Raw genomic sequence first — 15,690 nt, forward strand, 5'->3', positions numbered from 1 at the left:
CTTATTCTGTTTTGACTTTGAAACCTCATGTTGGGTATCTCTCGAGGCATTGGATAACAGACAGCATATATCTACAGTCCCTGAGAGAAAGGAAGTGAGCCCCTGTTTACCCTGGCTCCTAACTGGGGGTAATTTTCTATGGATTTGTGAGCCAGAGTCCAAACAAGGCATGGTGATTCCACTGTGCTGAGGAACAGAGAAGAGAGTTCATGGAAGATGAAGCAGCTGGAATATGCTGGGCAGGGGGAGATAAAGAGCACTAGAAATTGTAAATAAGTGGGTAAATATAAAACTCTATTTTTTTGTGATTTCTTACTTATGCAAGATGGAATTTATACTTGTAGAAGTAAAGATGAGGGGGCACCTGGGTAGCTCAGTGGGTTAAAGCCTCTGCCTTCAGCTCAGGGCATGATCTCAAGGTCCTGGGATCGATGCACGCATCAGGCTCTCTGCTCAGCAGGGAGCCTGCTCCCCCCCTCCCCCGCCTCCTCTCTGCCTCCTTGTGATCTCTCTCTGTCAAATAAATAAATAAAATCTTAAAAAAAAAAAAAAGGAAAGATGAGACAAATACAGCTGAAAGGATGTGTGACTGTAAATGGGTTATACTATTAAGGTTATTACACTTGTGAAGTGTCAGGTATCGAGAGAAGTGGGAAGTATGAAGAAGGAGGTATGAAGTAAAATATTGACTCTTAACTAGACTTTGATAGGTTATGAATGTGTGTTATTAATTCTAGAGCAAGCGTTAAAATTGTAAGAATACGCTAAGAGGCCAGTTGGGGAAATAAAATGCATTATTAACAGATATTTGCTTTGTTAATCAAATAAGTCAGGAAAGGAAAAAGAAAAAAGGAAAGGAATAAGAGAGGACCAAAAAACAGAAGGGACAGATGGAAAAGAAATAGCAAGATGGTAGATTTCAACTCAACCATGTCAACAATTAAAACAAATGTAAATGAATTAAACACTCCAAATAAAAGCAGAGATTGTCAGAGTGGATAAAAAAGCCAAAATCAACTGTATGTATACTGTGTAGAAGAAATGTGCTATAGATATATAGGCACAAATAGGTTGAAATTTAAAAGATAGAGAAAGATATATCATGAGCACAGTAGGCTGACATGATTATATTGATAAAAGACAAAGTAAACTTGAAAACATGGAGTTTGTCCTAAGAAAGAATATTTCCTAGAGATAAGAGGCAATCTGTTTTAGCTCAGGCTGCCATAACAAGATACCATAGTCTATGTGGCTTAAACACCAGACACTTACTTTCTCACAGTTCTGGGAGGCTAGAAGTCCAAAAGCAAGTTCCATCCAGATTGGTTTGTGGTGAGGCCTCTCCTCCGAGAATCTGTATCCTCACATGGCCTTTCTTTTAGGCCTATGCACAGGTGGAGAGATCTCGGATATCTCCCTCTTCTTACAAGAACATCAGTCCTATTAGATTAGGGCCCCACCCTTATGACCTCACTTTTTTTAATCCAATTTTTATTTAAATTCCAGTTAACATACAGTGTACTATGAGTTTCTGGTGTGGAATTTAGTGATTCAACACTTACATGCAACACCCTGCGCTCATCACAGCAAGTGCCCTTCTTAATCGCCATCACCTATTTAACCCACCCCCTACCCACTTTCCCTCTAGTAACCATCAGTTTGTTCTCTACAGTTAAGAGCTTATGACCTCATTTAACCTTAATTTCCTCTTTAAAAGCTCTGTTTCTAAATACAGCCACATTGTGGGTTAGGCTGCAATATAGAAATTCACACAGGAATTCAAACTAAGAGGACACAATTCACTCTATAACACAGTTCACCAGGAAGACATAACAATTCTAAGTACACATCTAATAGAGTTTCAATATGGATGAAGAAAACTGATAAAGAGAGGGATCAGTGCATTCACAATTATTATTAAATATTTTAGTAATTAATAGAACAATTAGAAAATCAGTAAAACAATCTGAGGGTTTTGAAGGGGGTGGGGGGGTGGGAGGTTGGGGGAGCCTGGTGGTGGGTATTATGGAGGGCACATATTGCATGGAGCACTGGGTGTGGTGCATAAACAATGAATTCTGTTACACTGAAAAGAAATTAAATTTAAAAAATCAGTAAAAATATGAAAGATCTGATGCTACACCCAACAAATACAGAGTACATATTCCTCTGAAGCACACATGTAGTGTTCACAAGAACAGACTGTATGGTGGACTGTGAAATGTCAAGTCTCACAGTATATTCTCTGATCACAATAGAATTAGAAATCAATAACAGTAAGATACCTAGAAAAAGCCCAAATACTTGGAAATTAACACCCTTCCAAATATCAAATTATAAGGAAAATTAGAAGGTATTTTGAACTACATGATAACAAAAACACTAAATATCAAAATGTGGATGCTGCTAATGTAGTTTTTACAAGGAAGTTTGTAGCTTTAAACACCTGTTTTAGAAAAGAATACAGCTTTGAATGAATAATTTAAGTTTTTACCTTAAGATGCTAGGAAAGATTAAACCCAAGAAAAATGAAAGAAATAATGAAGAGCAAAAATCACTGAAATAGAAAACAGATAAATAAAAGAGAAAATGAATAAATCCAAGAGTTGATCCTTTGAAAAGATTAATAATTGATAAACCCTCTGGTGATACTGGTCAAGAAAAAGCAAGGAAACATAAATTACGAATACCATGAATGAAAGATGAAAGATTAGCTCAAATCCTACAGACACTAAAAGAATATTAATAGTAGGATCAATTTTATGCCAATAAATTCTACAACTTAGATAAAATGGACAAATTCTTTAATCTGAATAGTTGTAAAATACATAAAGAAACTGAATCAAACAACTCTCTTAGAGAAAGCTGTAGGCCTAGGTGATTTCAATACTTTATCATGCATTTTTTGTGGAAGAAATAACAGTTACACAAACTTTTTCCAAAAAACAGGAGCATTTTTAATTCACATTATGAGGCCAGCATAATATTGATGCTAAAGACCTGACAAAAACATAATCATAAAGGAAAATTATGAGGTGGGACTTCTAGTATGGTAGAATGAATAGCTTGACAAGTCCTTTTCCCCAAAAGTACCAATAAAACTGGATAAAATGATCAAAGCAACCATTTCAGGACCCTGAAATTGACCATAGGTACTTAAAACAGCAAAGCAGTTATTCATGAAAATCAGTAGAACCATGTTTTAAGAACAGGGAGAGCCTGTTCTATTACAAAGGGACAAGCCATGATAACTAGCAACTTAACCATCAGAGTGGAGCGGAACTTGGACAGACTATACCCAATGCCATTATCAAAACAGTAGCAAACTCAGTGGCATACAAACAAGGCAAAATAGTGGCTCAGATAGTCTGTGGATTTAGTAGTGGCTAAGGCAAAAAAAATGAACTGGCAAACTATCCAGAAATTTATCAAGGGGATCTGGGAAATAAGATAGCATAGTGCTAGGATACCTGGGTGGTTCATACAGTTAAGCATCTGCTTGGCTCAGGTAATGATCGCAGCTGCCCCTGCTTGTGTGCTCCCTCTCTGTATCTCTGTGACAAATAAATTCTTTTAAAAAAAAAGATAGTCATAGTGCTCTGATAAGCTCTCCATGTATTCAAGCAGCATGCAGGTATAGAGAAGATCATGAAAGGGCACAGAAATAAAAATTCAAAGCAGACAAAATAGAGACTACTACTAGAAAAAAAAGATATTTCATAATGATAAAAAGGTCAATTCAGTAGGAAAATAAAGTAATTATAAATATATACATATCTAATAAAGCTTAAAGTACATGAAGTAAAATTTGACAGAAGTGAAGGAGAAACAGACAACACAACAATTAGAGCAAGAGACTTCAATAATATTCTTGATAGAACAACTAGAGAGAGAGAAAAGCGTACTAAAGCTTTAGTTTAGCAAGCATACTAAAGACTCAAAGAACACTATTAACCAACTTGATCTCACATTCCACCAAAGACAACAGAATATGTATCCTGTATATATAAAATATGTCTCATAACTCTACAAGGACTAAAAATATACAAGGTATGTTCTCTAAACATGCTAGAATTAAGTTAGAAATCAATACCTAGAAATCTGGGATATCCCCAAATATTTGGAAGTTCAGTTCTCTTTTAATTAACTAATGGGTTGAAGAAGAAATCTACAAGGGAAATTAGAAAATATTTTTAGTTGAATGAAAGGGGAAAAACAAAATATCAAAAATCTGTATGATGTAGCTCAAGTGGTACTTAGAGGAAAATTAATAGCTTTAAATCCTATGGGGGGAAAAAAATCAAGCTCATGGATGCAGAAAACAGATTGGTGTTGGCCAGAGATGGGAGTTGGGGGTTGGGCAAAATGGGTGAAGGGAGTCAATATTTAAAAGCTTCCAGTTACAAATAAGTGATGGGGATGTAATGTGAAGCATGGTGACTATAGTTAGTAATACTGTATTGCATATTTGAAAGTTGCTAAGAGAGTAGATCTTAAAAGTTCAAGAAAAAAAATTCTGTAACTTTGTATGTGACCTATTTTAACTAGATTTATTGTGATCATTTCACAGTACATACAAATAATGAATCATGTTGTACACCTGAAACTAATAATAATAAACTTTCAAAAATAGATAAAAATGCCTACAGAAAAAGGATCAATAACATGAGCTTCTACCTGTAGAAACTAAAAAAAGAAGCAGAAGGAAACCATACAGATTAGAAATTAAAAAAATACAAAACAAAAAACATTAGAGAAAATCCATAAAGTCAAAAGTTGGTTCTTTGGAAAAATTCAACAAAATTGACAAGTCTTTAGGTAGTCTAATCAAGGAAAAAAACAAAAACAAAAACAGGGCGCCTGGGTGGCTTACTTGGTTAAGCGACTGCCGTCAGGTCATGATCCCAGAACCCCGGGATCCAGTCCCAGGATCAAATCCCACATTGGGCTCCCACCTCCATGGGGAGTCTGCTTCTCTCTCTGACCTTCTCCCTTCTTATTCTCTCTCTCTCAAATAAATAAATAAATCTTTAAAAAATCACACACACACACACACACACAGAGAGAGAGAGAAATTAACAAGATTAGAAGTGAATGAGCGGGACATAATTATGGACTTTTTCAGAAATGAAAAGGACTTAAGGGAATGTAATAAGAAGCTTCATGCCAAGAAATTAGACAATTTAGATGTAATTGACAAATTTTGAGGAAGACACAATTGCCAAACTGACTCAAAAAGAAATAAAAAATCCATATAGATCTATAATTAAATAAATTAGTAATTAAAAAAATCTTCCTACAAAGAAAAACCCAGGCATAAATGGCTTCATTGGTCAATTCTACCAAGTACTTATTATTTTTTTTAAAGATTATTTATTTATTTATTTGACAGAGAGAGAGAGAGATCACAAGTAGGCAGAGAGGCAGGCAGAGAGAGGGGGAGAAACAGGCTCCCTGCTGAGCAGGGAGCCTGATGCTGGCCTGGATCCCAGGACCCTGAGATCATGACCTGAGCTGAAGGCAGAGGCTTAACCCACTGAGCCACCCAGGTGCCCCTCTACAAGTACTTAAAAGAATAAATAATAAATGGGGCGCCAGGGTAGCTCAGTGGGTTGAGGCCTCTGCTTCGACTCAGGTCATGGTCTCAGGGTCCTGGGATCGAGCCCCAAATTGGGCCCTCTGCTCGGTGGGGAGCCTGTATCCTCCTCTCTCTCTGCCTTCCTCTCTGCCTGCTTGTGATATCTGTCTGTCAAATAAATAAATAAAGTCTTTTAAAAAAAGAATAAATAATAACTAGCTTTCATAAACTTGTTCAGAAAATAGAGGAAGGAATACTTCCCAACTCATCCCATGAAGCCAATATTACCTTGCTACCAAAGCCCGACAAAGACATCACAAGAATTCTGTATGCAAAAAATTCTGTAGAATCCAACAAACAAATTTGACTGTTAGAACTAATAGAGTTTAACAAGGCCACGAGATTCAAGGTCAATATAAAAAATCAATTGTAGAAATTACAAAAAATCAATTGTATTTCTACAATTTACTTAAATATTTAAAGAAGAAATATTGCCAGTCTTTCGGAAAAGAGGGAACAGTTCCTAATTCATTCTATGAGGCCATTATTAGCCTGATACCCAAATCAGACAAAGACGTCGTAAGAAAACTACAAATTAATATCCTCTTAATTCAGACAAAAAAACTTTAAATTATTAATAAACCAAATCTAGCAACATAAAGGGATTATTTACCCTGACCCAGTGGGATTCATTCCAGGAATTCACAGCTTGTTAAATATGTGAAAATTAATTTACTACATCATTGTAATGAAATAAAGGGCAGAAAATGACATCTCAGTAGACATAGAAATAACATTTGACAAAAATCCAACATCCATTCATGACAAAACCTCAAGAAACTAGAAATAAAAAGGAAATTCATCAACCTGACAAAGTGCATCTAAAAAAACTTACAGCTAACATTGTATGTAATAGGGAAAGACTGAATATTTTCCTCTTAAGATGAGGAACAAGGTAAGGATATCCAGATACCACTTTTTAATTTAATTTATTTTTATTTTTATTCCAGTATAGTTAACATACAGTGTTATATTAGTTTCATGTGTACAGTATAGTGATTCGGCAATTTTATACATTACTCAGTGCTCATCGTAAGTGTACTCTTAATCTGCTTCACCTATTTCACCCATGTCCCCACCCACTTCCTCTCTGGTAACCATCAGTTTGTTCTCTTTAGTTAGGAGTCTGTTTCTTGGTTTGTCTTAATTTGTTTTGTTTCTTAAATTCCACATATGAGTGAAATCATACAGTATTTGTCTTTCTCTTATTTCACTTAGCATTATACTCTCTAGATCCATCCATGGAGCCATCCATTGTTGCAGAGGGCAAGATTTCATTTTTATTTATGGCTGAGTAATATTCCTCTGTGTGTGTACGTGTATGTGTATAGGAGATATATATATCTATATATCTATCTATATCTGATATAGATAGATACATATATCACATTTTCTTTATCCACTCATCTATAGATGGATACATGGATTGCTTCCATATCTTGGCTACTGTAAATAATGCTGCAGTAAACATAGGGGTGCATATATCTTTTTGAATTAGTGTTTTCATATTCTTTGGGTTAATACTCAGTTCCACTTGTCACTTTTATTCAGCATTGTACTGGAGGTTCTAATCAGTGTAATATAATAATATAATATAAGATAATATAAGGAAATGAAAGGCATCCACATTGGAAAGGACTAAATAAAACTATCTTCATTCGCAGATGACATGATGTAGAAAATCCTGAAGACTTCACACTCTTTCTGCCCCCACAAAATCTGCTAGAACAAAGAAGTAACTTCAGGAAGGTCACAGTATATCAGATTAATTTACAAAAATCTGTTATAAATGTGGCATGTTTACATAGTAGAATATTATCCAGCCATAAGAAGGGAAAAGGAAAGAAGTACTAATACATGTACACTAATACACTAATATATAACAGCCATATATAATTATATATGTATATATAATTATAACAGCCATAAAAAGGAAAGAAGTACTAATACACATACACTAATGTACTATGGATGAACCTTAGAAACAGGCTCAGTGAGAGAAGCCAGACACAAAAGTCTATGTATTATATGACTCCATTTATATGAAATGTCCAGAAGAGCAAATCCAGAGACAAAAAAGTAGTTTAGCTGTGGCCAGGGACTGGGTAGAAAGAAAAATGGAGATAGGGTTTCTTTTCAGGGTGATGAAGTTTTCTGGGATTAGTTACTGGTGATGGTTGCACAATTGTGAATATACTACAACCCATTGGAAATATACCCCAAACCACTAACTTGCACACTTCAAAAAGATAAATTTCATGTATATGAATTGTACCTAAATTTAAGAATCTTTCTACATATTGTAGAAACATGAACATGAACAACTGTACATGAACAAGTCTGAAAATAAAAATAAAAAATAAATTTAATTCACAATACAACAAAAGGGATAAACTTAACAAAAAACTTGTACAAAAGAAGAAAGTTGGAAGACCTACACTATCATGTTTCAAACTTAATAAAATGGTGCTATAATCAAAACAGTGTGGTATTGACATAAGGACAGGCATAATGATCAATGGAACAGAACTGGTAATTCAGAAATAAACCCTTTCATTTAGAGTCACTTGATTTTTGACAAAGATGGTAAGGCAATTCAATAGGGAAAGTATTTTTTCCCATAAATATTTGCTGAGACAATTAGATATCCAGATGCAAAAAGATGAAATTAGATTAACTCACACCATATAGAAAATTTACTCAAAATAATAAAGTTCTTTAAATATAAGAGAAAAAAAACTGTTGATCTTTTAGAAAAAAATATATAAGAAAATGTGCAAGACAACAGTATGCAGATATGACACACCAAAAGCACAAGCCTAAAAGAATGGATAAATTTGGCTTCATCAAAATTAAAATATTTTGTGCTTTCAAATATACCATCAAGAGAATGAAAGGGTAAGCCATAGATAGAGAGAGAATATTTGCAATAGTACATATATCTGACAAAGGACTTGTATTCAAAACTTTAAAATTCCATATTAAGAAGACAAAGCATTTGAAAAAAATGGGCAAGAGACTTGAACTCCATGAAAGAAGATATATGACCAAGTAGAATATAGAAATATGCTCAGTATCATTAATCATCAGAGGAATACAAATTTAAAACTGTCATGATGTACCATTTCACACTTACTAAAACTGCTAAAACTATAAAGACCAACAATACCTAGTTTTAGCCAGGATGTGGAACAAAATTTAATGCTCACACACTTCTGGTAGTGCTAAATTGTATGTATATATGTATGTGTGTGTGTATGTAACATATATATTTGAATTGATATATCTCATATATGATAAATGAGATATATAAATATGACGTATTGGCATTCAATAGTGAAGGCAAAATAAAGACATTTTAAACATCTATGAAACAAGAGTTTCCCACCCATATATATATATATATATATATATATATATACACACACACACACACACTGAGAGAACTATTAAAAGATAGATAATACCAAGAAGAAAGAGGCAGAAGAAAGGAATGGGTTACATGAAGCAACAGAAAGCAAAGTAATTGGCAAAGCATATTGGTAAACCTAAGTAGTTACCAAAACAGATAACATCTTATGTGTTAAAAACAACACTAATACTAATATTCAAAATAAAACATGAAAAATACTTAGAGGGAAGTTAAAGCACATCAAAGTCATTTTAAAAAATATATTTTACATAGTTGGATTGTCATTCATTGTCAAAGTGATGAAAGATGCCTTAAGCCCCTGCATCCCTTTTTGTTCCAGTCTATACTCTAATCCTGTAAACTGAAGTAGGGAGGGTTTCCACTAGAAAAATGGCTTGTTGGGCCCTGTCTAGATTGGTGGCATCAAGCTTTTAAAATTGCAACTCACACTAAGACATGTAATTGTCATGTAGTTGACATAGACATTTAGTTGACTCACTGTGTGTACATAAAACAGAAGACAAAGTTCCATAAAGTAATAACCTTTATATGAGTAATACTATTATATTTACATCCTGTTCTACTTTATTCTATTTCACTTTTGGGGGTTATTATTTAATAACAGTTTATATTGATTTCATTATCCACATGTTCTTAAAGCTTAAGAAAGAACTGGTAAGAGTGTTTCCTGAGAAGTCTCAAGTGTTTACCTCTCCTACTTTAAAGATACCTGATATTAAGTCTGAAATTAGGTCAAAATAAAAAGTTAAACAAAAAACATATGGTACCGATTGGTTGGTTACTTTGTATAAAGACCACTGAGATCTTCTCAGTTAAGGATATCTTACCTGAGCCGAAGGCAGTGGCTTAACTGACTGAGCCACCCAGGCATCCCTAGCATCCCTAGCATCATCCTTTCTATCAGCAGCATAGAGGATGAATGAATGAATGAATGAAGATGAATCTAAGAAGATTCATCTTCATTAACCATCTCTCTCATCAAATCAGTCATCAAATTCTGTGGATTCTATCCTCACACAACAGTCATCAAATTCTGTGGATTCTATCCTCACACAACATGGCTCATATCTATGTTCTCCTTCCCCCCATTTTTGTTTTTAAATTTAATTTTTAAAAATTGAGATATAATTGCAATAACTTTATGTTAGTTTTAGATATACAATATAATGATTTGATATATGTATATATTGTGAAATGATCAAAGTTCTTGCTTTGTTTCAGTGGAGAACCAAAATGCTAAAAAACATCAGACTTTGTTAGAAAAATAAGGGATTATGGATGCTAAAATTTTAAGTGTAACTACTAATAGAATATAAACATAATGAATAACTTCCAAATTAATAGGGGAAATAAGGAAATCAGTGTAACAGAAGGAAAAGACAATAAACAACACAAGAAAAAGAAGGATAAATACAAACACAAAACAAATGGTAGAAATACGTTCAAATATTGCACATTACAATAAGTAAAAGTGGATAAAATTCACCTAGTAATAAAAGAGACTTTGAAATTGGATTTTAAAATTCCAGCTACATGCTATTTAAATAAACATGTCAAAGACAGAATGATACCCAAGTGCTGAAAATAAAGGAATGGGAAAAGTTTTAATAGGCAAATACCAACAAGAAGAACAGTATTTAAGTAGATAAATATTTAATAGAAAAAAATAATAAATTAGTCAAGAAACAGGCTCTTAATTATTGAGAACAAACATGGTTACCAAAGGGGAGGTGGCTGGGGAATGGGTGAAAGAATAATGGAGATTAAGGACTGCACTTCTCATGATGAACACAGGGTGATGTATGGAATTGTTGAATCACTGTATTGTATACCTGAAACTAACATGGCATTATTGTTAACTATACTGGAGTTAAAATTTAAAAAAAAAAAATGCATGCGATGCAAAAAAAAGAAAAAAAAAAGATACCTTGCTAGGAGATTGTGCCTAGTCACGTCTTTCTCAACATTATCCCATTCTACCTATAATAATGAACTTTGACCTCCATGAAAAAAAATAACAAATTTCACTGAGACTAGTAAAGTCCCATTGTACCCCTGCAGGAGTTTGAAAACAGTAAGAAATTTTTAGAATATTATTTATGTTGAGTCCTGTGAAAATAAATAAATGTCATTAAACATGGAGTTGAGAAGCCCTAAATGAGATTTCTCACACACTACCAACCTCCATAAGAAGCCATAACTCGTATTCCCCAACAGGAAGAAGCTTACTTTATATACCCTAACAGAAGGAAGAATTTCTTCCTACCCAGCAACAGCCCAGCTAGTGAGAAACCCCCACATTCAGCTAATGAGAAGCCATAATGGACCTTTTTAGCTTTCTCCTTTCACCTATAAAAGCAAGCCCCTCTCCTCTTTTCTGGACTTGCCTGTGGTTTGCCATGAGTTTGCTTGTCCCCAGTTCCACTTCTCTGCTATTCCCAAATAAGCTCATTTTGCTTATAAAATAGCTGACTCTTGTTTTTGTTAAGGTCAACAGTCTTTAAAGTTAACCTTCATATCTATTTAGCAAGCCTTTTTTAATTGGGTAGAAGATGATTTTCATTCATGGAGTGAAAATATAGATTTCTTATCTTATACTTTTGAAAAAGGTTTAACTTTTCTTCCACCAGAATATAAAAGGATGCATAAATACAGATGAAGTAGAGGGTAAGCAGAGAATCAGAAAACATGATTAGATCCCTATGGCTGCTGCTAAAGAATTACAGAAGGCAGGGACATAACCTAAACTGTCAACTGAAGAATACAGACTAAACTTGGCTCTTGAACAACACAGGTTTGAACTGTGTGGATCCACTTTTATGTGGATTTTTTTCAAAATAGTACAGTACTGTAAATGTGTTTTCTCTTATGATTTTCTCAATATCCTCTAACTTACTTTATGATAAGAATACAGTATGTAATACATAGATAAAATATGGGATATTGGGAAAGCTTCCAATCACCAGTAGACTATTAGTAGTTAGGTTTTTGGAGACTCAAACGTTATATATGGATTTTCGACTGTGCATCTGGGGGGAGGTGGTGGTCAGCACCCCTGAGCCCCATGTTGTTCAAGAGTCAAATATATGGGGTCCCTGGGTGGCTCAGTGGGTTGAGCCTCTGCCTTTGGCTCAGGTCATGATCTCAGGGTCCTGGGATCAAGCCCCGCGTCAGGCTCTCTGCTCAGCAGAGAGCCTGCTTCCCCCTCTTTCTGCCTGCCTCTCTGCATACTTGTGATTTCTCTCTCTGTCAAATAAATAAATAAACTCTTAAAAAAAAAAAAGAGTCAAATATATAGGATTGACTGAGAGAGCTCTAAAAAAATAAATACTGGAACCAAGCAACTATACTTAAATTAGCAGTCATTATATTTGGTAGAACTACTGGTAATTTTAATTTTTCTTCATACTTTTCTGGATCTTACAAAATTACAATAAACATAGTATTTTTATGATGAAGAAAATGTTACTTTAAAAAATAAATATTTCTATAAATTTTCTTTGAATAAGACTATAAAGGAAATCTGAATATTATAAGATACAAAAATTCAATAGCTTTTCTTTCATGGAAATTCAACAGTATTTGAAATGGATTAAGTATTGAAAACAAAATTTGATTGCTTTCAACCTTTATGATTTTAAAAGGTTACCTAAATATTTTGGTGTGGTATTTTCTTCTAGGAACTTGATCAAAATGCCACTGAAAAGGTCCAGGCAATGTTCACAGCCATTGACGAGCTCTTATATGAGCAGAAGTTGAGTGTGCATACTAAGAGTCTACAAGAAGAGTGCCAACAATGGACATGTAGCTTTCCTCACCTCAGGTATTAGAGCCCCATGGTTGGCTTGTATTCAGGGCTAACTAAAACTTGAAAAGCAGATATCCAAAAGAGCTGCTATTTTGAAATCTTTATAGGCTTGGTTTTAATGAATTTAAATAAGGCCATATGGTATACAAACTCAGTTGAGAGAAAATTCAAGTTGATGGAAGTTTCTTGGAGTTTTCCTAACTACCACTATGTTGTCCTGAGTAAAACAATTTCTATACCAGTAGCTGAGATCTGTGTATTGTGGCCGTCCAAACAGCTCTTCTTTTGAGCAAGAAGGTCAGAAAATGTATTTGTTTACACTGTTGTCTACAAGAAAATTCTTATGTATATTTGAAAGCAGACATAAGCTGTTAGAAAACGTTCCTCAGAAACCACATTACTGTACTTAGGACTTAAAATTTATACTTAAAATTTATAAAGCATCATGTTCTTAAGAATATAATTCATAGTTTTCACTAAATTGGCCTGGCTTTCATCCATTTTGGCAGATTTAATGAAGATTATTGTAGAGGATAGAGGGAAAATTACAAATGTTTGCTCAGCTTCCTTCATTTTTTCAATGGTGGGGAGGCTTTATCTTTATCTTTTCCATCTCCATTTTTTGGAAGAGAGCTGTACCTCTCTCTGTGGATTCACATTTTCTCCCAAGAATTATTCTTAAACAGTATCAAACTAAGTATGTACTGGACTTTTATATAGAGCCAGTAAATTTGTTCCAAAAATATCTACATTTTGTATGAATGACAGGTGAAGGTGCTTAATTGTCTCTTTATGTTGTTCATTTTGAAGGATTCTGGGTAAGCAGATAATCACTCCAAGTGAAGGTTATGGACTGTATCCTAGATCCCCTTCTGTTGTTTCAGCTTCACAGGAGGCAACACTTTCTCAAGAAAGAGATTCTACTATGTAAGTATTTCTAATATGTGAGTATTTATGTATCCAAATGTGTAAGTGTTACATTCTGCCAGTTATACTAGGGGATTAAAAAACTTTTTACTTGTTGGTATTTAATAAAGCACAGAGAATTCTGTTAAGATTAACTATAGTTTTTGTGCACATAAGAATTTTGTTGTATAATTTTTTTGTTTGAAAAGTAAGACATTCCCTAGGGTTTAAGGATATTTTTGTTATTTAGATTCATCTCTATCTCTGTATTTATGTTTATCTATAAATACAGGCACTTCCTTCTTGAAATAAAGTGTAGATAGACTGGGTTAAAAAAATTTAGAGGTCTGAGAAACACTTTAAAGATTTTTTTGAGGGATGCCTGGAGGGCTAGTTGGTTAAGCATCTGCCTTCAGCTCAGGTAATGATCCCCGGGTCCTGTGACTGAGTCCCACAATCAGGCTCCTTGCTCTGTGGGGAGCCTGCTTCTGCCTCTGCCTGCCGCTCCCCCTGCTTGTACTCACATGATCTGTCTCTCTGACAAATAAATAAATAAAATCTTAAAAAAAAAAAGATATTTTGAAAAAATTTTGAAAAACTGATTTTTTCTTAAACATGTAGTATTAATTACAACTTAATTTCTTTACAGAAATTAAACTATTAGTTTATTAGCTTAAGTTGTGTAATTAGTATATTATTTAGAACAGCTAATTCTTTTGAATACCTCAAACTCTTTAAACAACAGCAAAATAAACCTAAATAGGATTATTCCACTTTCTTACACCACACATAAAAATAAATTCAAAGTAGATTAAAGGGGGCACCTGGGTGGCTCACCAGTTAAGCATCTGCCTTTGGCTCCAGTCAATTTCCCAAAATCCTGGGATTAAGCCCCACATCGGGCTCCCTGCTTGGCAGGGGTCTGCTTCTCCCCATCCTTCTCCCTCTGCCATTCCTTCTGCTCGTGCTCACTCTGTCTCTCTCAAATAAATAAATAAAATCTTAAAAAATAGAACAAAGATCTAAATGTGAGAACTGAAACCATAAAAATCCTAGAAGAGAACACAGGCAGTAACCTCTTTGACCTTGGCTATAACAACTTCTTTCTAGATATATCTCCTGAGACAAGGGAAACAAAAGAAAAAATAAACTATTGGGACTTTATCAAAATAAGTTCTGCACAGCAAAGGAAACAATCAATAAAAACTAAAAGGTAACCTTTGGAATAGGAGAAGATATTTGTAAATGACATATCTAATATGTCCAAAAATATATAAAGAACTTATAAAACTCAACATCCCCAAAATTAATGATCCAATTTAGAAATGGGCAGAAGACATGAACACAAATTTTTCCAGAGAAGACCTGCAGATGGCCAACAGCCACCTGAAAAGATGCTCAGCATCACTGGTCATCAGGAAATGCAAATCAAAACTACAGTGAACTATCACCTCATAGCTATCAGAATGGGTAAAATCAACAATACAAGAAACAATGGGTATTGGCAAGCAATACGGAGAAAGGGGGAACCCTCTTTTTTAAAAGATTTATTTATTTATTTGAGAGAGAGAGAGCAAGATAGAGCGAGCATGAGTGGGGGAGAGGTGCAAAGGAAGAAGGAGAAGCAGGCTCCCCTCTGAGCAGGGGGCTCCATCCTAGGACCCTGGGATCATAACCCAAGCTGAAGGCAGATGCTTAACCAACTGAACTACCCAGGTGCCCAAAGGGGAACCCTCTTGCACTGTTGGTGGGAATGCAAACTAGAGCAGCCACCCTGGAAAAGAGTATGCAGTTTCCTCAAAAAGTTAAAAATGGAACTATCCTATGATCGAGCAATCACATTACTAGGTATTTACCCAAGGAATATAAAAACACTAATTCAGAGGGATACATGCACCCTGAGGT

At 34.5% G+C, this 15,690-nt stretch overlaps 1 protein-coding gene across 3 annotated transcripts in view; it reads left to right on the forward strand.

The window, feature by feature from the left end:
• Positions 1–15,690, forward strand: part of LOC111144718 (family with sequence similarity 149 member B1) — an 81,662-nt gene that overhangs the window by 15,100 nt on the left and 50,872 nt on the right. For all 3 annotated transcript variants that reach the window (XM_022499160.1, XM_022499161.1, XM_022499162.1), the window contains exons 4-5: positions 12,752–12,894; positions 13,690–13,806. In XM_022499160.1, coding sequence (XP_022354868.1) covers positions 12,752–12,894; positions 13,690–13,806 — 260 coding nt within the window. The remainder of the gene's footprint in view (positions 1–12,751; positions 12,895–13,689; positions 13,807–15,690) is intronic.

Source organism: Enhydra lutris, unplaced genomic scaffold, assembly GCF_002288905.1.
Source record: "Enhydra lutris kenyoni isolate GAN:26980312 unplaced genomic scaffold, ASM228890v2 scaffoldscaffold12, whole genome shotgun sequence".
NCBI lineage: Eukaryota > Metazoa > Chordata > Mammalia > Carnivora > Mustelidae > Enhydra > Enhydra lutris.